Source organism: Sturnira hondurensis, unplaced genomic scaffold (genome assembly GCF_014824575.4).
Source record: "Sturnira hondurensis isolate 20B ecotype Veracruz unplaced genomic scaffold, ASM1482457v3 Scaffold0007865, whole genome shotgun sequence".
Lineage (NCBI taxonomy): Eukaryota > Metazoa > Chordata > Mammalia > Chiroptera > Phyllostomidae > Sturnira > Sturnira hondurensis.
Genome location: NW_028080496.1, coordinates 10,512,497 through 10,539,233, shown reverse-complemented (window position 1 = coordinate 10,539,233; position 26,737 = coordinate 10,512,497). Strand labels below are relative to the sequence as shown.

The window sequence follows — 26,737 nt, the reverse complement described above, 5'->3', positions numbered from 1 at the left end:
CCATGATGCCTGAACAGCAGAGTCCTCTGTCTGCCTACCACAGTCAGCATAGTATGTGGCCGCAGGGTGGTCCCAGGTGGCAGAGCCATCCTGCCGTCGGGATGGGGAGAGCTGCACTTGCCCCCTTAGGTGGCTTAGATCATCCTGTCAATCTCCAGCCCACCCCTAGGGTGGCCTTGGCCCAGGAGTGTCTGTCCGCTGCTGCTCAGTCTCTGTCACGGTCCCCTCTTAGCCTTCTTCTCCATTCTCTCGAGAGCGGAGGAGGAAGGAAGTCGTGTGCAAGCTGGGAGCGACGCTTAAGTGAGAGGCCTCTCTGAAAGGGGTGCTCTGGGCCTGTGTCTTTGTAGGAGCCCAGGCAGGTAAGTCCAGGTTGGCTCGGGTAATATAGGTTGTGTTTTGGAAGCCTAGCAGGGCTGTGAATGTCTACCCTACTTAGCTCAGCAGGAAAGAAACCCAACAAATGGTTGCCTCCACGTCTGTATCAGCAACTCTTGCTGTGTAACAAATTACCCCCAAGCTTGGTAATTGATGAGAATTCTGCTACTTGTCTTATTGGAATTCCTTTGCACGTGCTGAGTCATGTTTCTCTGGCTGCCTTCAGGATTTTGTTTTTCTTTGCCTTTCAGCCTTTCCACTACGCTATGTCTGGGTGTGGATCTCCCTGTGTTTATTGTACTTGGACTTTGTCAAGCTACTCGGATGTGCAGATTTATGTTTTTCATTATACTTGGGAAGTTTTCAGCCATTATTATTTTTTTAAATTTTCTATTCTTTCCCTCCTCTACTTCAGTATTCCCATTATATGTGTGTTAGTGTGCTTAGTGGTGCCCCACATTTCTCTGAGTCTGTTAATTTTCCCCTGCTCTTTAGATTGCCTAATCCTCATCATTCTTAAGGTTGTTGGTGCTTTCTTCTAGTTTAAATGTGTGTTTTAGCCCTTGTAGTGAAATTTTCCTTTTGGTTATTATACTTTTCGAATCCAGAATTTTAATTTGGTTCTTCTAAAATATTTTATCCACTTATCGGTCTTCTCTGTTTGATGAGACGTTGTCATTATAGCTTACTTCTTTAAGTCTTGTTTCCTTTAATTCTTTGAACATTTTTATTGTGGCTACTTTGAAGTCTTTGCCTGTTAAATATGCCCCAAGGGCTTTCTCACAGGCAGTTCCTATTGCCTGCTTTTTTCCTAGGCATGGGTCACATTTTCCGTTTCTCTGTATGTCTCATAATATTTTGTTGAAAACTGGATTTTTGTGTTATATACTTGTAGGAACTTGGGATACAGTTTCTCCACCCTGTCTTTGGGGATTCTTTTTGTCATCGTTCGCTTGTTTATTTCTGTCATGACTCACCTGGATTATTTTCTTACTCCTTACCTGAGGATATGTTTATTGATTTTAAGGAGAGGGGGAGAGAGAGAGAGAGAGGAACATTGATGTGAGAGAGAAACATCAATCGGTTGCCTCTTGCATGTGACCCAGTGGGAGATCAAACCTGCAACCTTTCGGTGGGTGGGACAGCACTCCAACCAACTGAGCTACCCAGCCAGGGCTAGGCCGTTTTAATGATGTCTTTTTCCTCTTGCAGAGTGCTGCCCCTCAGAAGGAGTTGCCCCTCAGAAGGAGTTGCGCCTCAGAAGGAGTTGCATGGGGCACCAATGCAGTCGCCCAGGGGTGATGACAGTTATGTAGGGCTGGCTTTAACTGTTCTTTCCCTTGTCTCTCTGTTAAGCTGTCTGCCGTGGGGCATCACATCCAGCTGCTAGGCTGCACTGCTTTCTGGGACATAGGATGTTCCATGGTATAGTCCAACCCAATTCAGTTAGGGTGGTTTCTGTGACATGTCTCTGAGGTGTGTTCTAACCCCGAGGGGCTCTCCTTAGCTGTCCTTTTTCCTGGTAGTCTCTGGTGATCTGGCTGGCTTCCCACTGAGCTTCTTGCTCTTGATTCAGAGGAGCTGCCAGCCTCATACTTGCTTCCATTCAGTCCTCATTGTTTTACGAAGTGGCCTTCGGCTCCATCTTTCCCACAGTCGGTTTCAAAGACACCTAGTTCTTGGGGAGAGAGCGTAAGAGCTCTTTGTTCACATGGGCTGCCTCTGTCCCCAGGGAAACTCACTCCGCCACTCCAGTGGGCAGTAGTTTGGACCATTAGTCTCTGGTCTTTCCAGCTTGCCTCCCCAGCCGGGCACGGACTGTCTGCCCTGTGAGCAAGCTGACACGAAGGTGATTGGTGGCCCCCATGTTGCCCTGGGATAGAGCTTCCTTCCTCTGAGTGAGGGCCGGGTGAGAGGAGGGAGCCTCAGGGTTTTGGAGGTCCCCAACAGGAATTTACATTCTACAACTTGGACTTGGAGAGGATGAGGAATGCTGGTGGCCTGCCCATCCCCCCCCCCCCAACACACACACACTACCCCCATGCCCGGTGAAGGACACATTCTTTGATTGGCAGCTGCAGGAAAGGGGCGGAGCCCTGTCTTCTGGGTCGTATCCTGCTAGAGTGTGGCTTCCACCAGACTAAGCCAGAATGGGAGGGAGGGAGCGAGGCTCCTGCTCTTCCTACCAGTGCTTTAGTAAGTTTCTTCAATGACTCTTTCTTCATCTGCTGTACGCCCTCAGGGAAATTTCCAGAGACCTCCCCATGGCTGTGAGTTTTAATCATTTTCACCACTGAGCTCCTCCCCTTCCCATCCAGAAGGAGAGCGTGAGCAGCCGTTTCAAGTGGCGGGCAGACTGAAGGAGGAAAGTGGGAAGGTTAGGATTGTCGTAACATTGGCTCTCCTGGGCTGGGGCAGGGGACATCTGAAGTCAGCTTGCCCACGACAGATTGGTCGTGAAGGGAGTGATTCACTGTGGGCAGCGTGTTTGCTGGAAGTACAGTCTGTGAGCTAAGATTCCTTCAAGTTCTCAAAGCAGAAAGCGTTGGCCGTGACAAGGAGTGCGGACTTTTACGGCCGACACCCTGAGGGGGTGCATTCTAGAAGGAAAACTCACTGGTATTGTCCCCAGAACTGGGAAGCAGTTTGGTTATGGGAATAAGCTGCTGGTCTCTAGATTTTCCTGGCTGGACTCTCGGCCTGTCTCAGGCAGGGCCCGGGCAAAAAGCGGGCTGACCGGTGGTAGGACCAGGGGCACACCGGTGGTGGTTCCTGTGGCCGCTGGTGCCCTGCCCCAGGCGCCTGCTGGGGGTGTGCGGGCAGGTGGCGTGATGGCAGATCAAAGGCACAGGCAGCACCGATCCTATGTGTGCCGATGGGTGACTCATGGTGGTCACCGCAGCTCAGAACCCTGCTGGGAGTGACCAGGATTCCGTGGTGGCAGAATTTGTCCTAGAAGCATGGTTGCTGGGCTGGTGACTTTATGTCAATCTGCTCTTAAAAGCTTCTAGAGCAGGAAATCAGTGTAGCCAGTAGGGTTTCCAGGCAGGCGGTTACTTGAATCAAATCAGACAATGAAATTGACCAGGCACCTCGTGGAGAGGTGTCCACCTCTTGCAGCAGGACCACCCTGAGGCCGCCCAGTGTGAGCCAGTCTTGCGTGGTCTTGATCCTGGCTTGGGAGTGCCAGGATCAGAGCAGACGTGACGTGGGCCTGGCCCAGAGGGGTGTGCGATAAACATGTGTGAAAAAGGACATGCGGGTGGGGAAGGCAGGACATGATGGGCTACCCTGTCGGTAAAAGATAGGGCAGAGCAGTGCCACGAGAAGGGAGCATGGGCTGCTGGGGATGTCCCGAGGGGGCACGGAGGCATCACAGCTCCCAGCACATCCTCAGCCTCAGGAATTGCCCTGCTCCCAGGAGCTGATGGCTAAGGCTGGTGGGCACGTGGCTCATTGAGCCTCTTCTAAAGGCTCCATAGAGCCTAGGACAGTCTGGATGAGTTTGTTACAGGTGTCCCCGCAGCAGCAGCAGGTTGCAGTCAATCACCCTGGAGGTGATGACACATGTGGATTCAAACGCCTTGAACATGCTCTCTTGTGAATCTCTGGAGGACAAGGGCGTTGAGGGCATGACGAAGCGTGCTTGCCGCACGGCCTTGGGTTTAACACCAAACCTGGCAGGGGTCCTTCCCACTAAAACCCGCACAGCGATGGAAAAAGAGAAGTGCAGCCCTGGCTGGTGTAGCTCAGTGGATTGAGCTCGGGCCTGCGAACCACATGATCCGGGTTCGATTCCCAGTCAGGGGACATGCCTGGGTTGCAGGCCAGTTCCCGGCAGGGGATGAGTGAGAGGCAACCATACATTGATATTTCTCTCCCTCTCTCTCTCTCCTTCCCTTCCCCTCTAAGATAAATAAATAAAATCTTAAAAAAGGAAAGAAAGAAAAAGAGAAGTGCACATTTAGGAAAAAGAGAGGATCAAGGTGACCCATTGTCAGAATTGGGGAGGACATTCAACTCACTGTGAAGGACAGTGGGCCTGGATTGATAAGGGCAGCCAGTGGCCTTTTCAGAGTGACCGAATCCCGCCTGTCTGAAAAAGGGCAAGACGGAGTGTTTTCCCACCTCCACGTGTGTCCTTGGCTCTGAGATTCGGAGCATTTATGATACTTGGCAAATGGGTTGCCCATCCCTCCTGGTTTGGCATCAGCCATTGTCTCATAGCCATTGCCCAGCCAGCTCCAGTACGACCCCACGGCAGGAGGTTTGCTTCTGGTCTTGCCCCGTGGACAGAAGGAGGCCCATCGAGCCAGACTCGAGGGTTTCATCAACTCAGGACGTACGGTGCCTGTCCCCTCGGAGGTGAGGGCCCAGCACAGCCTGGGAGAGCCGAGCGGGCCAGTGCCTCCTGGACTTCACGCACGTGCACCTGCCCACTAGCTGCAGATGTGAGACAGGGTGGGCACTGGTGCCACCAGGGGAGACCTGTTCACTCCAGGTCTTGGTGCTGCTTTAGATAGACCTCCCCTCATTGGGATCTGAGTGCGTGAGAAAACCCACCAAGGTCCCGCTGGAAAAACCTGCAGAGGGAGAACACCTGTCCTTCAGAAAGGACTTATTGCCGGAACCACACTATCGTTTTAGGAAACTGCTCTCCTACATGGGGCGCAAGAGGATCGGGCTTCTGAGAAGCAAAAGCCAAAGGACTTCAGGACGCAATGGAAAAANGATACTTGGCAAACGGGTCGCCCATCCCTCCTGGTTTGGCATCAGCCATTGTCTCGTAGCCATTGCCCAGCCAGCTCCAGTACGACCCCACGGTAGGAGGTTTGCTTCTGGTCTTGCCCCATGGACAGAAGGAGGCCCACTGAGCCAGACTCGAGGGTTTCATCAACTCAGGACGTACGGTGCCTGTCCCCTCGGAGGTGAGGGCCCAGCACAGCCTGGGAGAGCCGAGCGGGCCGGTGCCTCCTGGACTTCACGCACATGCACCTGCCCACTAGCTGCAGATGTGAGACAGGGTGGGCACTGGTGCCACTGGGGAGACCTGTTCACTCCAGGTCTTGGTGCTGCTTTAGATAGACCTCCCCTCATTGGGATCTGAGTGCGTGAGAAAACCCACCAAGGTCCTGCTGGAAAAACCTGCAGAGGGAGAACACCTGTCCTTCAGAAAGGACTTATTGCCGGAACCACACTATCGTTTTAGGAAACTGCTCTCCTACATGGGGCGCAAGAGGATCGGGCTTCTGAGAAGCAAAAGCCAAAGGACTCCAGGACGCAATGGAAAAACAGTGAGCTTAACGTAAAGGGGATCTGGTGAGATAAAGAAAGTCCGCAAAGCAAGCTGGCTAGAGCAGAGCTGAAACCCACCAAGGAGGCCGTCCCGGGTTCCGAGGACATCGCAGCAGAGTTAGTGGTGATGTGGGGACTGAGCGCGCCGCGCTTCCTTATTGGGACGCCATGGAGAGGAAGAAGAGAGTGGTGAGGAGCAAAGTGATAGAAGTGGATTATAGAAAATAGAAATCCAATTGAAGAACCTCTAGACAGGGAACTGCTCCCCCCGAGTTAGAATAGGGGCATCGATCAAAGATTGATAATGAATGAAGACTTTCTGGAACACTTAAAAAAAGAAAAGCTCAGTTTACAGGATCCAAGGCGTACTGTGTTCTGGTCCAAATTAACAGGCATAGACCTGCAATTATTTATCCCGGCAAAAGGTGTGAATTACACGAGTCATGAAAAAAGTTATACTAGAATTCGAGCAGACGAAACAGGTTATGTAGAAGAAATGAAAACCTGGCAGGTCTCAGAGTTGTCCGTGATACTTAGTCCCAAGAGACGGTGGCCCCGGCCGCAGCGCCGGGATAAGAAATGGCTGCAGTCTAAGCATCCGACTCGGAGACAAATTGTTCACGTGTGAAGGCAACTGAGGGGTGTCCTTAGATGGGTAAGAGCCAAGAAACGATACAGCCTGCTTTGCTTGCCTTTCTTCTGGGAAGAATTTCTCTACGACAGCCTTACAGCTGCTTCTGAGTGGATGCAGAATTGGGAGATGAGATTTGGGAAAGTTGTGATGGAAACAGTTGATTATCGAAACTGGTTCATGTGAGCTCGTGGATACCAACACAGAGTTACCAGTGGGATGCAGTGACTGGAAAATGAAGTGGAGGTCAAAGACCTAAATGGAAGAGCTAAACCTATCACACTCTTAGAAGCACATACAGCCCTGGCTGGGGTGGCTCAGTGGATTGAGCACCAGCCTGTGGACCAAAGGGTCACAGGTTTGATTCCCACTCAGGGCACGTGCCTGGGTTGCGGGCCTGGTCCCCAATTGGGGGCACATGAGAGGCAACCACACATTGATGTTTCTCTCCCTCTCTTTCTCTCTCCTTCCCTCTCTCTCTCTAAAAATAAATAAGTAAAATCTTTTAAGAAAAAAAAAAGAAGAAAACCCAGGTATAAATCTTTATGACCTTGGATTAGGCAGCGATTCCTTAGATATGACCACAGAGACACAAGAACCAAAAAATAAAAAAATAAATGAATTTTGGCTTCCATCAAAATTCAAAACTTTCGTGCATTCAGTTTTGTGTGAAAGCAACGAAGGAGGAAAGTTTGAGTTTTTAGTCCGTAGAACTGCCTGCCCTCCTTGCAAAGCTGGAGGGATTTCTGGGCTGTCTGAAGTTCCTTGTCCCTCCTTGTCAAAGATGAAAGCCCGCCTGTCACAAGAAACAATACCCAGGATTCCCCACGGGGATTCCAGGTGTGGGGGAGACAAGGCGATTGCTTTTCAGGCTTTTGTTTGTCCTGTCTCGCTCTGGTTGAAACACGAGCAGGTTAATTAATTTCTTCCCCCAAGCTGTGTGTTTGGAGAATGTCTGTTTTTCTCCCTCTCTCTCTCTCTCTCTCTCTTCCATTGGTTTAGGAGATCAAACAGTCAAGCTCCAGGAGGCTAATCGTTTAGCCTGACTGAATGGACTTAACTGAAAAGTGGAGGTGAAAAGTGACGGATGAGTCCAAGCCTTTGCATTTGTTTCCTTCCCATTCGTCAAATGCAGCTCAATGCACCTCCAAGACCATGGTCCTGTCCAGGAGTTGCCACGCTGTCCAGACCGTGGGCTGGTACACGTGCAAAGGTGACCCGCCCTGTCCGCACTTCTGCTTGGTGTTTTTAAAAAGATTTTATTTTTAAAAAGATTTTAAAAAAGATTTTACTTATTTATTTATCTTAAGAGGGGAAGGCAAGAAGAGAAGGAGAGAAATTGCAATGTATGGTTGCCTCTCGTAAGTCCCCTGCAAGGAACCGGCCTGCAACCCAGGCATGTGCCCTGTCTGGGAATCGAACTGCGATCGTGTGGTTCGCAGGCCCGCGCTCAACCCACTGAGCTACACCAGCCAGGGCTAAAAAGATTTTATTTATTATTAGTTTTTAGAGAGAGGGGAAGGGAGGGAGACAGAGAGGGAGAGAAACGTCAATGTGGGAAAGAAACATCGACCTCCAAATGCACCCTGCCCGAGTACTGAACCTGCAACCCACGCATGTGCCTGGACCCGGAATCGAGCCCTCGACCCTTTGCTTTGTGGGACGCTCAACCCACTGAACCACACTTGTCAGGGCCCGTCTATACTTCTTAAGGCAGAGGAGAGGGTGGGTGACTCTTGTAGCCTGACTCGTGCCCTGCCCCACCATCCAAATGTTGAAGTTCTAGCCCCCAGCACCTTGGAATGTGGCTGTATAGGAAACAGTCTCTAAGGAGGTGACTCCGTGGAGTGAAGCCGTAACAGGGTGCAGCCAAGAGGGGGGCCCCAAATAGGGATTTGGAATGGGGTCCAGAACTCAAGGTGTCCAGGAAATACTAGAAAATATTAGAAAGATGTATAGGATGTCATCNCAACCCACGCATGTGCCTGGACTCGGAATCGAGCCCTCGACCCTTTGCTTTGTGGGACGCTCAACCCACTGAACCACACTTGTCAGGGCCCGTCTATACTTCTTAAGGCAGAGGAGAGGGTGGGTGACTCTTGTAGCCTGACTCGTGCCCTGCCCCACCATCCAAATGTTGAAGTTCTAGCCCCCAGCACCTTGGAATGTGGCTGTATAGGAAACAGTCTCTAAGGAGGTGACTCCGTGGAGTGAAGCCGTAACAGGGTGCAGCCAAGAGGGGGGCCCCAAATAGGGATTTGGAATGGGGTCCAGAACTCAAGGTGTCCAGGAAATACTAGAAAATATTAGAAAGATGTATAGGATGTCATCACCCTCCCCCCCCACCAGGTGTGAGTTGGGGATGGGTCACATGGAGCAGGGCCACTGAGAGCTGTTTTGCATAGCAACAGCTTTGCAGCTAACCTCTTGGCATGGTCATTTAACATATCTATACCCTTTAACTGGTTTCATGGATATGTTAAATAGCTGTGGCCATGCTTTGAGCCAGGGGGATGGAAGTGACTTCCACCCAAGATGGAACTGGGGGGCAGCTCCCCCTGAGTTACAGCCCGTGCATGAGAGCTTGGAGGTGATTGGCTCCACGCCATGGGGCCACGCCTGCCCAGACTCAGGATGGCAGCCCAGTAAAGCTGGGAGGACACAGGAATGCTGGTGGGTGTAGGAGGCGTCAGAGATGGGGCTGCAGAGGGAAGTTGGCGTGGGGATTTAAACCCAGACTCGGCAGCCATGCAAGAGAGAACCACGTGGCCTTGGCCAGGGTGGGGACCCCTGCGGTCATGTGACGAGGTAGAGGGCCATGCGGCTGTGGCAGTAGAGAGAGAACCATATGGTTTTGCCACAGTGGGGACCCCATGGCTTTGGGGTGCACTCTTGGGCCACATGGCTTAAGAAATAAGAGAGACTTTGCCTGGAAGAAAAGGGGTGTAAGGACTCTTGCTGGGGGCCGTGAGAAGGTGCCACATGGTTTTGGATTAACTGGAGATCGTGGCCGGGGACACAGCTGATGGTGCCAGGAGCCCGAATCACGGACTTGTACTTCTTTTCCTGGGATACAGTAGGTCGGATTAGGGCAGAGGGAGAAGGAAGGACTGTGTGCGTCTGTGGGACTGTAATATTTTAATGAAGACATTAGGTCACTGCTCTAAGTCTGCATAGCTTTAAATAAACATTTCCTTTCCTTTTCACAAATTTCTGGCATAAAGAGACGCCTTTCCTCTGGTAGTGGACAAGCGAACCTAGTGGGGGGTCCTTTCAGTAATAGTAATATCGTACTGTCCCCCCTTGGCCCTTTTCTGTAACAAAGCCACCAGGTGGGCCCTAATTCGATAGGCCTGGTGTCCGTAGAAGAAGTTTGGACGCAGACAAGCACAGGGGGAGGACCCCGGAAGGCACACGGGAAGAAGGCGGCGCCTTATCAAGCAGAGCAGAGTCCAGGAGCAAGGCCTGGTGGAACCGAACCTGTGACACCTCCTTCCCAGTCTCCCAGCCTCTGGAGCTGGGAGGAAGTAGCTGTCCCTCGTTTGAGACACCCATTTCGGGTTGCTCTGTCATGCCAGCCCTGACCATCTAACAGGGCGTCTGTTACACGTACATTTACTACTGCCTGGAAGTTGGCCCAAAGGTTTTAGATGGACGTGAAACAAGCCAGGAAGTGCAGCATCCTGCCTTCCCCTGGGGTGCCCTGCGCTGCTGGGGGTTTACACGCTTTTCTCCCTCCCTCGGCGTCGGGGGGCGGGGGGGGGGGGTACCCAGCGCAGGGCCCGGGCTTGACGGGTGCCTGTGGATGACTGTCGGGTTTCTCTATGGGTGTCAGGTGGGCCTGTGAGAAGTCTCGTTCTTTGGAGAGGATGGCAGGGCGTGCAGATTTCTGTCCGTCAACAGGACCGGACGGGAGAGCGGGAGACATGAAAGGTGGCAGTCCTCTGGGCACCCAGGTCCCCTCCTCCGACGCCCGGGTTTCTCCATCTCCAGGAAATTGTCTCTCTCTTCTAGTACTTTCCATCAGCACCCCCGTTTCTCCCCTCCCCAGGCTTCCCCAAACTCTGCACACCTCCTCACTTCCCACTTCACCACCCCTCCCTGATCTGGCTTTGAACCCCCGGTCCCAGTGGGGCTCTCACCAAGACCCCCAGAGAACCCTCTTTTGTTCAGTCCAGCCCCTCTTGACCTGGCTGTGAGCTGCATGGGGGGGGGGGTGCTGAGCAGCCCCCTGCTGAGACTTTACTTTCCCTTTGATGCCCTTCTCTGAGATTCTTCCTGCACCCTGCCCCCTGCCCCCCCCCCACTCCCATGTGGGCGCCATCTGTTCTGTCCACCGGTGTGGTTTTGAGGGACCACTGGTTCCTAATGCCTGTCTCCTATCTTCCCTTTGTTCCTGAGCTCCAAGTTCACACATCTGACAGCCAACTTGACCTCTCCCTTTGGGTACTTCAAAAGCACCCTGAAACGTAATTAGGCTAAAACTCACAGTGCCACTTTTTTTTTTTTTTTAATGTCTGGTCCTTTCTAGTGGTCTCTAATTCAGTGGTTAGCACAACCATTCACATCAGGAGTTATCCTCGGCAGCCTTTCTTCTTTCCTCACCCCAAAAGTCCCAGTATTGAAGGTTTCTCCTGAGCACCCCCTGAATCTGTTGGCTGCTTTTCCCCTGCAGTTGCCTCCCTTGCTCAGGTGTGGTCCCCATTCACCTGAGGTCCTGGCGGGCTCATCTAACCAGTGTCCCAGCTTCTGTGCTGGCTCCTGGAATCTGTCCTACCCACCGCAGCCAGAGGGGTGTATTCAACACACAAGCCCTCAATGGCTTCCCTCTGCTCCCAAGACAAAGAAGAAAGCCCTGATCATTCCCCATGACCCTCCCTCCATGATTGTCCCCACCCGTTGCCCAGGGCTCACTGCTCACCACGCTCTCCCTGGCTCTTGCTTTCTTGCAGTTTCTGGACCATGCAATGTGTCCTCTGTCCCCGAGGCCTGCGCACATGCTGCCCCCACTGCCCCGACTGCTCCCAGCTCCTTTCCCAGCCCCCGCTCCTGAACTCGAACTTACCCTTCGAGTCTTGGCCCAGGAGGCACTTCCTACAGGAACCCAGTCTAAATTAGAATCCCTCCTTTCTAGCCTCACGGAACATTACCAAGTCTTTCTTGCAAGTGATCGTCACACTTAGACATTCCTCTGTTCATGTGGTTGACGTCTAGCCCTCCCAGAGGGTCACCTACGCTGTGGCAGTGCCTACAAGGTCACAGTAGCTCTCGGTCCATGTTTGGGGGTTGAGTCTCTTCCCACCTCACCCACAGGCAGCGGTGCCTGGAGGCCGGGTACCGACGTGGCTCTGACCTTGGGAAGAAAGGTGAGGTGGGGCCAGCCCGGCTTTGCTACCCGAGTCCCAGACCAGGGCGTGGCTCACATGTCCTGCCTAGTACAGGCACTGATCTGGGACTCCAGAGTTGACCAGTTCTTCATTTGGGATCTTAACCAGGGGAAAAAAAGGCTCTTATTTGTCACCTTTCTTTGTAAGGAATTTACATGCAAAAGATGCCTTTTATAAAAATGACTTGGCCTGGCCTTGGGGAAAGTTATTTAAAGAATTCATCCTTGGAGAGCAAAACTTTTTTTTTCCTTTTTGAAAAAAGAAAATAGAAGGCCCTTATTTTTCAAGGATGCCGGGTTGACGCAGCTGCCGGAGCGTTCACCTGGCTGAGAGCGCTTTTGTACCCACGGACCCTTCGCGTGGGCTGAAGAAAGAAAAGTGACCATAAAGTAATTCTGGAGGGCCTGAGCACTTTATCGGAAAGCGTGTCGTTTGTAGTTTGTAAGTCTGTGTGTGAGCGTGCAGCCTTTAAAACCCGGAAACCTGCTGCCCGCTCACTCACTGGTGGTTCCTGTTTCTTCCCCGACCTTGACTGGGACTCTCTGAGACACTGTTCCCAGGTCCCTTGGATGTGGCAGCCAACGGGTCGTAGAGGAATCTAGGGCATGCATCGGTGAAATCCTTCGTTTCCTCCACCAGACACCCGATCCACTGGTTTTTGTTAAATGGCGACACAGCATGCAGGGCGGCGTTCCCTTTTGTGGCCTCGTTCTGCCGTGTGGAAGGGCATGTCCAGTATCGGAATACTTCCCTGCGGAAAAGATGAGTCCTCAGTTCCAGGACTGGCAAAGACCCTTGAGGCTTGAGAGAAATGCAGAATGTCGTTGAAGGACCAACCCTCTGGTTTTAGGCTCTATCGGTTTGTATCTAGCCAGGGGCACTGACAACATGCTGGGCGTTTCTAGGAGGAAGCTGGTCCAAGTCTGCATAAACAAAAGCGGCCCTCCCCCCCAGGTATCCCAGGAAACAGCTGTCCCCCCAGGGGGCTGGGGAGAGAAAAGGGAAGATGCGCATTTTCAGGGCCAGAGAGCTTGGGGAAGGGGTTGGTCTATGGGGTTGGGGCTTGGACCTCTGAGGGGCATCAGACCACCAAGGGATATAGCAAAGGTGGTGCCCCTGTGGGTGTACCCCTGAGGGAGATGGGGGGGTTGGGCTAGAAGTCCCCCAAGAGCCAGAGGCTGGAGCCATAGTTGTCCAGTTCTGCTGGAATAATGCCACCCAGAGCTGAAAACACAGGGAGCCCCATCTCCCCATTTCCTGCCTTCCCATCTCTCTCTAGTACCCCCTGTTGGCAGAGCTGAACAAGAAGCCTGCTGGCAAGGGAGTCTGGGAAATGTAGTTCCCCGGCTGCCAGCCCCAGAGTCCCATGCAGAAGAGAGGGCTGGGAGCAAAGGCCAATACCCAGGGCTCAGGAGATGGAGCCCCTCGTGTTCAGTGGCACCTTGTAGGAAGGACCTCAGGATCAGGCCCAGGCGACTGTCTGGAATTCCCAATTGCCAGCCTGGAGGTACTTTCATCACACCCGGAGCTGCTTCTTTAAGGAAAGTTAATGGCGAAAGACAGTGAGGCCCTTGGACATGCAGTCGAAAGCACGCGTGTCACTGCTTTTCATGCAGTGGCAGCCGTGGCAGCGGTGGCTTTGGTGTCCTGAAAAAAGGGTTGGTGAGGCTGCGGTGGGTCTCTCCCCCAAGGGGATGGACTCCCTGTCTGCTTTTCATCTTAATGAAAAACATCCAGTGTCCATTTTTGCACCTGACATGAAAGAGCATTCCTGCTGGGTGCGTTAGGTAGCTGATTCCTGTACAGTCATGTTTCATGTTCCCGCTGATTAAAATAGTCCCCCCTCGGGAATGCTGGGCGGTCGGTCGGGATGTTGAGCAAGAGTTACAGGCAACTCCCCCATTCCTCTCGAAAATGTTCTTTTTATATATCTCGGTGTTGCGTGATAGAGGATGGTCTTAGATGAATTCTTTCACGCCCTCTGCCCAGTAAGAAATGGCCAAGGCAACAAGTTGGATGGGGAGAGCCGAGACGAGAGGTTCTGGGTAGGCGGGTAACTTGGCTTCTCAGAATTCTGTAGGATTTTCACAAGCACCCAGGATCCCTGTTTAGATCTGGGAGCATGCAGAGTTGAAAAATTAGTGTTCCGAGACTAATACTAACAGCAATGATTAGTAAGGTAATGATAGGGATGGGTGACCAGCAGTGTAATTTGGGTGTGTGGTTTTCTATTGGCCTGACCCTGTGTTAGAGGTTGGACACGTGCCCCTTCAGTGAGTGGAACAGTTACCACTTTGTTCTATAGACGAGAAAATGAGCCCACTCTCCCTGGAAGGCCATGGGTAGAGAGATTCTAACCAAAGCCGGCTGGGCTTCTCCCTACTAGCTTTGCCACCCCCTTAGTTGGAGGAAGCAACCTGTGAGCATTTAACTTCAGGACATTTATGTTAAGTGCCCTAAAAATTAATCTTGTTATTAATCAGGAATTGGGAAGAGTTTTTTAAAAATTCATTCAATTGAGAATTATGGAGTCCTTCCTGTGCTCCAGGCAGAGCTGGACGCTGTGGTGGGTCCCGAGGCTGATGTGTGGGTGTTTAAGCTCGCAGACTATGAGCCCAGGAGGCAAGTACAGACTCATGTTAGACTGCAAAGTAAACAGTAATATCTGCGGAGTTTGGAGAAGATCTGGGGAGCAGGGGGTTTGGGGGGTACTCCAAGCCACCCAAGGTTGGATCTCCCACCAGCAGTGGGCCGCCTGGGGCGGGGTGAGGTCTCAGCACTTGGAGTGAACCCAGAGGTGCAGTCGCTGGCTTAGTGAGCCCCGGGAGGCTTTGCTTTTCCCACAGTGACTTCTGATTTGCAGGTTTCAGTGAGTTCTAGGTTGCAATGAGTTCCGACGTGGCGGGTGCAGAAGAGAGAAAACCCATCCTCGTGCCCAGCAAGCCCAGAACCGTGGCTTCGTTGACCCTTGGCATCTTGGGTTCCTGCATAAGTAAACAGAATTCATGATCGCATTCTCCGTAAAACACTGAAAATGCCACCAAGTGCATCACTGAGCGGGCCCTGTGGGAAGTCGTAGTCAGCATTTTAAGTGTGAAAGCGGGCATTAGGAAAACACTGCCTTTTCCCTAAGGAGTGGTATTCTCCCCCTGTTGGAGGGCAGGGGCCAAACGGACAATCCCACATGTTGACCTTGGAGAGAAATGGTCCCCGATGTCAGGAAACTCAGAAGCAGATTCTAAGGCAAGAGCGGGCAGGGCTGGGCTGGGCAGCAGGGGCTGGAATCCCAGGCAGCTGGGCTCCGGACCTTGTGCAAGGGATTCACAGATTTCTCCGTGCCTCCGCCTGCTCATCTGTCGGTGTGGATGACAACGGTCACAACTTCTGGGCCCCAGGGAGGGACGGTCAGCGTGTGGGCGGCATGTCGTAAGCGCCCTGCATGCTTGACTTGGGTATGAGCCATGGAGACTTTTATCACCAGAGGGGCCATGTCGACTTTCTCTGTTTGCTGTATTTGTATTTTATTTTCTTTGTTTTTAAATTTCTCCTTCTGTCTAGTTTGGTTTTAATCTATGTGTTTTGGGAGTAAGTTACCTGACATCTTCTATGCTAAGTAATCCAGGATGGTGCTTAGAGTCTCTCCTCTTGCCGGATGAATGAACGTGTGAGTGAATGAACGAAGTAACTGAATAACTTAGGCGGGACATAATTAAAATGTGAATGGTAGGTGGTGTCTGCATGGAGGCTGGGTGGAGTGAGCGGAAATTGTGACAGATGGCTTCCGTGTGGGCTAGAGCTAAAAATGGAAATAAGAACTATCGAATTAAAGAGCTACCTTCCTATTCACGTTTGGATGCTGAGGGTGCGTGCTCTCCACGCCGGCCTTTGCGGTTGGCGAAGGGGTTTCCGCCAACACCTCTGCGGGTCCTCACTGGGCAGCCGGGGAATCCGGGCGTTCTGGTGTGGGCTCTCATGAACAGCAACAGCCGTTTCTCTGAGGGAGACCTTACAGGGAGCCAGTTTGTCGGCAGAGAAAACACAGAGGGTTGTCCGCACGTCTACTGACGGCCCTTTTTAAAGGACACCCATGCATCTTGGCCTGGATGTGTGTGTCATGTAATCTTGGTCTGATTATCTTCCTTTTTTAAAAAAAATAATGCTTTTGTGCCTGTGAACATTTGTGAGTCTTTATTGGTGACTCTCAGAGTCGTGGCTGGAATGCCAGCCCCCAGGGGACTGTCCCGTCTGTGTTCCCCACATCTGCTTCCTTGGTCCCAGGTCCCAGCAGAAGGTGCAGCCATTGCAGAAGGTCCTGCTGGTTCCATGTCGTCAGCGGGAGGCACTTTCTGACCCTCCTCCCTGCCCCCCGCACAGGGCCCAGGCTTCCCTTCCCTCCACTGACTTTGTGCTGCTCCCCACATTCCCTTGAAGGGACACGTTTTCTCTCCCGTGATGCTCAGTCCCACCTGCCTCCTCCGCTGTGAGGGTGTGTGGGTGTGAGTCGTCTGGATGTCTGGCCTCCTGAGCGTTCTCGCTTTTGCCCCGTCAGGAGCACATCCAGGGAGACAGCTCAGGCTCCCCAGGACGGTGGCCGTCCAGCCACCTACTGGCCCGTGGAGACGGACCGTTCTCTGGGGAGTGCTCCGTGGAGGACTGTGCTCTGTGTGGTTTTGGAAATCACAGCACCAAGGACTGCACTCATGTCCTCCTTGTTTTTTAGAGAAGAAGCCACAGAAGGGCAGGCCCTCTCGGGACTGGCGGGAGCGGAGGAATGCCATCCGGCTCACCAACGAGCACACAGTAGAGACGCTGGTGGTGGCTGACGCCGATATGGTGCAGTACCACGGGGCCGAGGCCGCCCAGAGGTTCATCCTCACCGTCATGAACATGGTGAGTCCACAGGCGGGGTCGCGACCCGGGCAGGCTCTGTGTCCTCTGGGCTGAGTGCTTTGGCCATGGTGGTCTCTTCTCCTAGGGAAAGAGCAGTGTTTCGGGAGGAGGCGCACACAGCCGTGTCGTCCCTGGGCAGTGAGGACGGTGCAGGGCTGACAGGTGCCCCCGTGGCAGAGGGCTTGCCCACTGACCCGCCAGAGTGTGATGGTTTCCTCCCCGGGTCCGCTCAGCCAGTGGTCCCTGCCACTTCCCCCTTCCAGAAGATGCCTGAGACCCTGGCTGTGCATGCGACCCTTCCTGTTGTCTTCAACCCTGAGTGTGCCCCGTCCCTGTTGCCTGGGGTCCAGGCTAGGAGGAGGAGTCAAGGTCAAACTTGGATGTAAAACAGGGCTTGCCATGTGCAGTGCTGAGGCCTGGCGGGAGGTGGGGAAGCTCACGCAAGTGGAGTCATGCAGTGTTTGTCCTTCAGTGGCTGGGTGTGTCCCTGAGCGCAGTGTCCTCAAGGTCTGTGTCATAGTGTGTGTCAGGCCACTGCATGTGTGTGTCCTTCCTTTTCTGGGCCATGTGCACTTCTATGGTGTGTATAGCCACATTTTGTTTGTCTGTTTGTCTGTCAGTGAATGCTGGGTTGCTTTCATGTCTTGGCTGCTGTGGGTCATGCATCTGTGAACCGGGGTGAATGGCTGCCTGTCTGTGTCCCCGCTTCCATTTTCTTCTAGGCACATACCCAGAAGTGGAATTGCTTTTGGTAACTTTTGTGGGTGCTTGGCCCTGGTTTCTGAGAAGGATGTAGTGCCATTGGTGCCGGCATCCAGGCCACCCCCTCCTCCCCAGCACACCCCCGTAGATGTCTGTGGGCAGAGGCCAGCTCACCCATGGGTGCCGCTCTGGCCCCCTAGCCTAACTGCAGCGGAGCCCCTGTCCCCAAGGCAAGCCAGGGGACTGGTAGGGCCTTGGTGAGTGACAGCGTGTTCCAGGCTGGGAGAATCTGGTGTCAGGTTTTTGTGCCCGGTTTTCATAGCATCTCATTGTTGTGATGAATGCGGTCAGTGCTGGTCAGTGTCTGGATGGCCCATGCTTGCAAGGAGGGGAAGAAGGGGACGTCTGGGGTGAACCGGGCCCTCCAGATGGTAAGCTGGGTGATTTCCTGTCCCTCCTCCACCTGCCTGGTGGATTTCATCACTTGCCTTTTGCAGGGAAGGAACGGAGGCTTGGAGGCAGGGCCAGGGCCAGGGCACAGAGCCCGAGACTACACGGAAGGAGAACAGCCCACACCCAGGGCTGAAGGCCCCAGCCCACCTTGTTCAAGGTGACAGGCATGTCTGGCTTGACAACCAGAGGTTCCTTCAACAGAATGCAGACTTTGTCCCCTAGCATAGCTAAGTCCCTGCCCCCTGCTGAACCCTCCATGGCTTCTCTCGTGGCTGACAGGATCCCCTCCTTTTGTGTGGCCCTCTGAGGCCACGGGACCAGGGTCTGCCTGCTTCTCCTGGGCTCCGTTCCCTTTTCCACCACAGGACTGACTCCTGCTGTTCCAGCCACCCTTTCCCAGTCACCTCTCGGACTCACGGTCTGCCCAAGAACGCTCTTCTTCCCACTCTCCAGAGCCCGCTGATTGCTGATCCCTCTGGGAAGCCCATCCTGTTGTCTTTATCAGGGCAGCCTGCTTTTTACTTGCTAGTCCTGCTCTTGGTTTATAATTCCATATGTTTGCTTTGTAGAAACCAGCTTGTTGCAAAATTTGATAGGCTATTGAATTTTAAGCTGGTATAAGTTCAAATTAGAGCGTAATAACTTTAGGATGTTAAATGTGATCCCCATAGTAACCACCGAGGAAATAGCTGTATAATATACACAAAAGGAAATGGTAAGGGAATGAAAAAGTTTCCCTGTTAAAAAATCAACTAAATACAAAAAAGTCAGTAATGCAGGAATGAGGGGCAGAAAAACCCAAGAACCAAAACCCTACAGAGTGTATAGGAAACAAGTAGCAAAATGCAGAATTAAGTGTCCCCCTATCAGTAATTGCCTTAAATGTCAATGGATTAAATGGTCCAATCAAAAGACAGATTGGCTGAATGGATTACAAACTAACACACACACATACACACGACCCAAGGATATGCTGTCTTCAAGAGACTCACTTCAGTTCTGAAGACACAAATGACTTGGAAACAAAAGGATGCAAAAGTATATTTCATGTAAATAGTAATTCCAGAGCAGGAGAGGCTATCCTGATATCAAACAAAATAGGCTTTAATCAGAATATTACGAGATAAAGAAGAATATCATATATGACTAAAAGGTTCAATACAGCAGGAGATGTCATAGTTGTAAGTATTTACACACCCAATAACAGACCACCACAACCTAGGAAGCAAACATCGACGGAACTGAAGGGACATATACACAGTCCCTGCGAGAACAGAGATTTCAGCTGCCGACTCTCAGTGGTGGGCAGGACGACTAGACAGAAGATGAACGAGCAAAGACAGGGCTAGAGCCACACGGTGAAACCAGTGGTCTAACACATACAGAGCACTCTACCGAGGACAACAAAATCTTCCTTGTTTTCAAGTGGACACAGTAACTGGATATACCATGTCAGGCCACAAATTTATTTCCAACAGAGTTCAAAGATCCGCAAAGTATCTTCTCTGACCACAGCGGGATTAAGTGAGAAATCGCAACAAAGAACACTGGAAAGTTCACCAATATGCGGAAATTGAACAGCTCAGTCTTAAACAACCAATGGGTCAAGGGATAAATCACAGGGAAAATACATAATGATGAATAAAAACCATACAGAAACTGATAGGACACAGCAAAGGCGGTGCTCAGAGGGACGTGTCTAGCTCGTAAATTCTCACATTGAAAAAGAAGAAAGATTTCAAATCAACAGTCTGACTGGACAACTTAAGGAACTAGAAGAACAAACTCAGCTCAAAGCTGACAGAGGGAGGACAGGAAGATTACCACAGAGAGCCCTGGCTGGTGTAGCTCAGTGGATAGAGCGCGGGCCTGTGAACCACACAATCGCAGTTCAGTTCCCAGTCAGGGCACATGCCTGGGTTGCAGGCCAGTTCCCGGCAGGGGACTCACTAGAGGCAACCATACATTGATACTTCTCTCCTTCTCTTCCCCTCTAAAGATAAATAAATAAAATCTTTAAAAAAAGATTACCGCAGAGACACATAAAGGAAAGAATAGAAAAACAATGGCAAATCCCGACAACATTTTTCTTTGCAGAAACAGAGAAACTCATCCTAGAATTTTCATGGAGTCTCAAATGACATACCCTGAGTGGCCAAGAAAACCCTTGAGAAAGAACGACATGGGGGGACTCACACTGCCTGATTCCAAAATTCAGGACAGAGCTGTAGGAACCACAGCAGTGTGGTACAGGCATTAAGACGAACATAGAGACCAAAGGGACAGACCAGAGACCCCAGAAACAACCCCTGACACGGCATGGCCAAGTGATTTTCAGCAAGGGTGCCAAGACCTCTCAGTGGGGAAGTGGCCGCCCTTTCAACAGATGGCGCCGGAAAATCTGAATATCCGCCTGCAAAAAAATGAAGCTGGACCCTCGCCTAACACCATATACAAAAATTAACTCAAAATAGATCAAAGAGCTGAATATATGAGCTAAAACCATAAAACTCTGAGAAGAAAAAATAGGGTCCCCTTCATGACATCAGATTTGGCGGTCATTTCTTGGGTATGACACAGACAACGAAAATAGAAATAGACAAATCGGAATTAATCAAATTCTAAAACTTTTGTGCATAAAAGGCCACCACCAGGAGGGTAAAAAGGGAGAGAAATAACTTGCAAATTACATATCTGATAATATCCGGAAGATATACAGGACTCCTAAAACTCGACAACAAATAAACCCGATTTCAAAATTAGTTGAAAGAAAACAACTAACCAGTGTTGGCGAATGATGTGCCGATTTTGTAAACCGCGGCCAAGATCCAGGCGAGTGCAAGTGACTGAGGCATTCCGGGGTGCCCCATCATCAAGGAGCCCAGGAAGGGGTGCGTCTGGCCTTTGGGAGGCACAGGAAGAGGCGGTTCCTGCTGGGCGATGGGGAGAGTGGGGGTTGGGCGAGAGGTGCCCCGCCACCCCACAGGCTGGTGCGTGGGGAGTGGGCTTCCCAGCACCTGCAGCGGTTGAAGCAGGGCACCCACTGATTTGTGTTTTAAAAGACCCCTCTGCCTGGCTCTTATCCAGGGAAGCGGAGTCCTGCTCCGGGCTCCGTGTCCCCAGCAAACCACCTACCTGCCCAGGTGTACGGGGAAACGGTGCTGTGGCCCCAGGTTTCAGTGATTTTCCAAACATTCTGCAGTGTGCTGTTTCCATACATAACTTGACTTTCCTTTGGTTGGGGGTGGGGGCGACACAGGAGCGGGGGTATTTTAAAGGGCCAATTGTGGACGGGGACAGGTGGTGCTGACACCACAGGCCTGGGCCTGGGCAGCCCGGCTGGAAAATGGGGCCCCTTCACAGAGCTTGGGTTGTTTCTAGCTTCCTTAACAACCAGGGTGGAGTGAAACCCTGAGACGTTCCAGGCGAGTCCCGTATGGAGGGAGCATGACATCAGTTTCACTCAATTACCATGAGGAACAGACAGGCAGCCTCTCTCCCCTGACCAGAGAAAATGGTGTGGTGTCGGAGCAGCCTCCCGGGAAGCCGCTGGGGGGCTTGTTAAATGCAGGTGGCCGGGCCCACCCCCAGGGTCTCTGATCAGATGGGCCTGGCATTTCTCAATACCCAGGCTGTGTTGGGGCTGCTGCCCCAGGGACCCCACTGGGAGGCACTGTGCTAGAGAACGCCTCCCGTCCTCTGCGGGGGTCTGAATGGGTGCCCGGTGTGACTCCAGGGTGCGTCTGCAGCCCCCATCTGCCCCTGGGGAGGCCCTGAGTCACACAGGTAGGGGGTGCTCTTGTGGAAACCCTTCTTGGCCTGTGAACAGCCTCTCCCCAGGTGGCCCTGTCCACTGCTCCGTCTCTGCTCCGTGTCTGCCCCTCCCTGACCATGTCCCCACGTCGCCCAAGCCAGGAGGACGGCGGCGTGCCGCTGGCAGTGGGTCTGCCCAGCTCGGCCCCCAGGCTGCCAAGGAAATGTGACAGCTGCAGCCAGGGGTCTGAACACCTGCCAGGGCGCAGCCAGAGCTGGACTCCGGAGACAGAATTTCCAGACGACTGGCCGCACTGCTCCCTGCCCAACCAGGTGTCTCCCACAGCATCGGATGGCCGCTGCCTCCCAGACTTCTCCTGAGCGTGAATTTCCATGGGAAAAATAAAGTCGGGGAGACTTAGCTGCATGGCTTTGAGGCCTGCGGCTTTGTGTGTTGTGGCTGTGGTCCGATTTTCGTCTGGCTGACCTGGCTGGGCACTGGGCTGCCAGGGAGGTGCCACACACCGTCCGCCCTGCGCGCTGTGGAAGCTTGGTCCAGCTCCCGTCAGGGGAGGCGGCCATGAGCTGTGGCTGGGCTCCTGTCCCTGCTCTCGTGGACGTGAGCACCCAGCCGATTCGTCGGGGGGAAGTGCTGCACTGCACGCTTCACACAATGCTGTTTAGAGCGTGCTTCTATTGTTCCCTAATTAATTAAAATTTTTTAATTTGGGAAAATACACCTAAAATTTATGATCTGAGTCATTTTTTAAAAGATTTTATTTATTTATCTTTAGAGGGGAAGGGAAGGAGAGAAGGAAAGAAATATCAATGTATGGTTGCCTCTCGTGTGTCCCCTGCCGGGAACCGGCCTGCAACCCAGGCATGTGCCCTGACTGGGAATTGAACCGCGATCGTGTGGTTCGCAGGCTCACGCTCAATCCACCGAGCTACACCAGCCAGGGCCAATCGTAGTCATTTTTAAGTGTATAGTTCCGTGTTGTTAAGTTTGCAACCAACCCATCTTGCAACCTGCCCATCGGACTGCTGCTCCCCAGCTCTCCTCCCTCCCGGCCCTCAGAGCACGAACCTTTTTCTTCTTGTTCATCACAATTTTTTGTTTGTTTGTTTGTTTATTCTTGGTGCATTTACTCCAGGGAAGCTACTGAGCCTTTAAGGGGGGTGTATGGAGCACACAGAACTGTTACCAGCCCAGCATGCAAAAAAAAAAAATCAGATTTCAAGAAGGGGGGATTGTTCCTATAGTTTGTCCTTCCCGGGACACGCGCCGTTCTCTGTAGATTCTTCATACGTCTTTCCTGCGGCGTGTCTGAATGCCACGGAGAGCTGCTTTCATGCGTTCTTTCTCCAAGTCTGCCGTGTTCTTCAACGTCTCGTCCACGTTCCAGGCAGCGGTCGGAGGCATCAAAACCACGCGCAACTCAAATTTCCTCCCTCCTGACTTCAGGGTTTCGTTCTTCCTCATTTCCATGTTTTGAATTGAGGTTTCCCAGTCTGGGCCCAATCCTCGGGCTGAATGTTTCTGCAAAAATTTGAGTTACAGCTATTGGGTGGTTCTCAAAATATCAAAACAAGGGAAAAGTTATATGCTCTTTCTTTTCCCCCTTCTTCACCCCGGTTTGGGGATAGGTGATTAAGACATGACTTCAGAATTGGCCCAGTATAAAAAATGACTGCTATTTTGTCGTGGAGGAAAGGAGACTGGGGGCAGAGAAAAGTAGAAACAGAATAGCTGAATGTGTTCTGTTTTTCCTTGTGGGAAAGAGTATTAAATGACAGAAAGTTTTTTTTTCTTTTTGCTTTAATAATAGTTTCAGAGAGGAAACTCAAGCCAGTGAGACAGCTCATTCCTTTGCCACACGGATGCTCCGTTGCCGCGTGTGCCTGCCTCTGACATTCGTGTGCTGGACTCCGCGTCCAGTGTCACTTGGCCTGAGTGAACCGTGGCCACCCTGGCGGTGGCAGTCATTATTTTATGTTGCTGCCATGTGCTGATGAACACAGCACTGACTGGAAGAAGCTTCGATGCTCCTTCTGGAATGTTCTCCCTCTAGGTTATGTCTACCAGAAAAAAAAGTAGAATATTCAAAACAAAGTAAAGTAAGTCAGAGAAAAATAATAGTGTATGATATTACTTATATGTGGAATCCAAAAAAACTGAACTCACCCTGGCTGGTGTGGCTCAGTGGATTGAGCGTGGGCCTGTGAACCAAAAGGTCGTGGTTCAATTCCCAGTCAGGTCACATGCCTGGATTGCAGGCCAGTTCCCAGTAGGGGGCACACAAGAGGCAACCGCACACTGATGTTTCTCTCCCTCTCTCCTTCCTTCCCTTCTAAAGATAAATAAATAAAATCTTTTTAAAAACTGAACTCATAGATATGAAGAACATAGATATGTAAAAAATTCCATGCCCTGGCTGGTGTGGCTCATTGGATTGAGTGCTGGCCTGCGAACCAAAAGGTTGCTGGTTTGATTCCCAGACCATGGGGACCATGTCTGGACTCTGGGCCAGGTCCCCAGTTTGGGGGCATGAGAGAGGCAGCTGATGGATGTACCTCTCACACATCGATGTTTCTCTCCCTCTTCCTCCCCCCTTCCCCTCCCTTTGAAAGTAAGTAAATAAAATCTTTTAAAAAAATTTCAAACTTCCAGCCATAAGACATCAGTAAGACCTGGGAATGGGACGCATAGCACAGTGACTATAGTTAATGATACTGTCAGAGGTATTTGAAAGTGACTTACAGAGCAGAGCTTAAAAGCTCTCATCACAAGAAAAAGAATTGTAACTATGTGAGGTGAGGGGTGATAGCTAAACTTACTGTGGCAAACATTTCACGTTCTCCTACTTAGCAAGTCATCTGCACTTAGAACCGATACAGTGTTTTAAGTCAATCGTATCTCATAAAACTGAAGGGGAACACCCCACAGGACGTAATGAAACAAATACATGTATTTGTGAGGCTCTCAGTCCTGTTCCTGCTCTACCGTCATCATTTTCCCCACTGTGTCCGCGCCCCCCACCTCCAGCTTTTTTGCGTATTATGGAAAAGGAACTCAGGAGGGACACAATGGCCTAGGGACCCTCAAATGCAATGGGCTTTTTTCTAACCATGTCGGTTATTGGAGATTTCCTCGGTCTCTTTCCTTTGAAATGCCTTCCTTTGGCTTCTTGCTATTGAAGTTCTTTTAACAAAGTTACAAAAACAAGAAGTGCAAAATCAAGAGGCACGTATTTTTTTCTGTTACTCTGACTTTGTCTCAGTGATGACCTTTGGTTAGTGTGAGGATGTCAGGGGACATGGTCTCTTTGGCTGGGCAAGCCTGGATTTGAACCGGGGTCGTCGCTGACTGGCTGTACCCACAGTCAGTGGTGCTTTATCTCGATGAGCTGTGGTGGAATTCTGAGCCAGGGTGGGTCGTGCCGAGGGTTACAGGTGATTCAGGCAGGCACCTCGCAGTTGGCCACGGACAGGTGAAGGTCCCCTTGGATGTCCCTCATGAAAGCCCAGGGTCATCTAACATCCATTTCTCTTTTTTTTCAAGGTAACCTGTTCTGTACATTATTTTTAACCGGCTGATTTCTGACTTAGCGTTGTGTGTATAGTCTGAATGTAAACGTGTGTGATTTTTCTATCATATGCATGTTTCTTTGGGGGCTTTCATATTTATGGGAGGTTTTGGTCTCAGAAGGCATTTTAAATAAAATCTGGATTCTATTTTTCACACACATATATATATTTTGCTCCAATAAGACTTTACCTATGAACACTGAAATTTGAATTTCCTATAATCAGACTTTCTTTAGATTTTTTGTACTGGAGGAAGTCAGCTATTTTTTAAACACTAAGTTTTAATTAATAGAATCTTGAATGAAGTAGCATTTATGTTTTATGATTTACTTATAAAAATGAACTCATATTTTATTCATATAGTTTTAGATTTATAGAAAAATTGAACAGAGAGTTCTTACACAGTTTCACCTACTATTAACATCTTACATTAGTTATCTTTGTTATTACTAATTGATCGATATTGATATGTTATTAACTAAAGTCCATAGTTTTTTTCAGTTTCCCATAGTTTTTATCTAACATCTCTTCTCTGTTCCAGGAATCCCAATTAGGAAACCTCTATATTTTAAAAAAAATTTTATATTTACATTTGTATTTCTTTTTTCCCCTCTTGGTAGGTTTACAATATGTTTCAGCACCAGAGCCTTGGAATTAAAGTGAACATTCAAGTCACCAAGCTGGTCCTGCTGCGGCAGCGTCCCGTAAGTCCCCACTGGCGCCCTGCACACAGAAAGTGTGACTGGTCTTGAACTTCCTAGTTGCCATTGGCGGCTTAAGAGGAGCCCAGGGGGCTGTCTGTCTTACCCACCCTCCCTGGCTTTGCAGATGGCAGCAGTGTGCCGTGGGCCGGGGACCGGGATGTCGGGGGGGGGGGGGGGAGNGTTGGGGGGGGGGGGGCAGGAGGGCAGGTTGCCTAGGGTGCGCACAGTCTGCTGGGAATCCGCAAGGAACCCCGAGCAGTGCGCCTGGGTGCCCGCCTCCTTGGCCCAGCACGTCCCACTCGTGCAGAGCAGGATGGCGGCGAGGCCTCCGGAACCAAGGCTTCCCTTCTGGAGCGTACCTGAGCTCCGGCACGCATGTGGATTCCCTGTAGCATTGTTTTCTGGTCCTTTGATGTTGTGCATCCCCACGTGACAGTGCTACCTGTAGAGTCAAGCCATGAACTTGACCATGAAGGACTGGGTACATTATGTTCAGTCTGCTGAAAAGAAGGGCACTTATCTTTAATAACATAGTCTTCACGGAACTCACAAGGAGACCCGTGGTGGCCTCGGTCTGGGCGTCTGCCCGCCCGCGTCGGGTCTGTATTTGGGGAAGCGCATCACGGAACGATAACCCAGCGAGCAGCCGTCTCCCCCTCTGGCCTGTGGTCTGAGTGTGAACTCTGCCTTCCCCGGGCCTCTGCTTCTCTCAATGCCCCCCGATTTCCTTTAGGCCAAGCTGTCCATCGGGCACCATGGGGAGAGGTCCCTGGAGAGCTTCTGTCACTGGCAGAATGAGGAGTATGGAGGTGCACGGTACCTCGGCAACAACCAGGTCCCAGGAGGGAAGGACGACACGCCCCCCGTGGACGCCGCTGTGTTTGTGACCAGGTAAAGTGGGCCTGTGAAAACGCAGGTGGGGAAAGCCACTCCCCACTGGACAGGAGAGAGGGCAGGTT

The 26,737-nt window shown here is 51.4% G+C and overlaps 1 protein-coding gene across 1 annotated transcript in view; it reads left to right on the top strand.

Annotated features, from left to right (window-relative positions):
• The window catches only part of ADAMTS17 (ADAM metallopeptidase with thrombospondin type 1 motif 17), a 187,667-nt gene that overhangs the window by 25,173 nt on the left and 135,757 nt on the right, over positions 1-26,737 (top strand). The window contains exons 5-7 of the mRNA XM_037053739.1: positions 16,409-16,578; positions 25,695-25,778; positions 26,512-26,669. Of these exons, the coding sequence (XP_036909634.1) occupies positions 16,409-16,578; positions 25,695-25,778; positions 26,512-26,669 (412 nt within the window). The remainder of the gene's footprint in view (positions 1-16,408; positions 16,579-25,694; positions 25,779-26,511; positions 26,670-26,737) is intronic.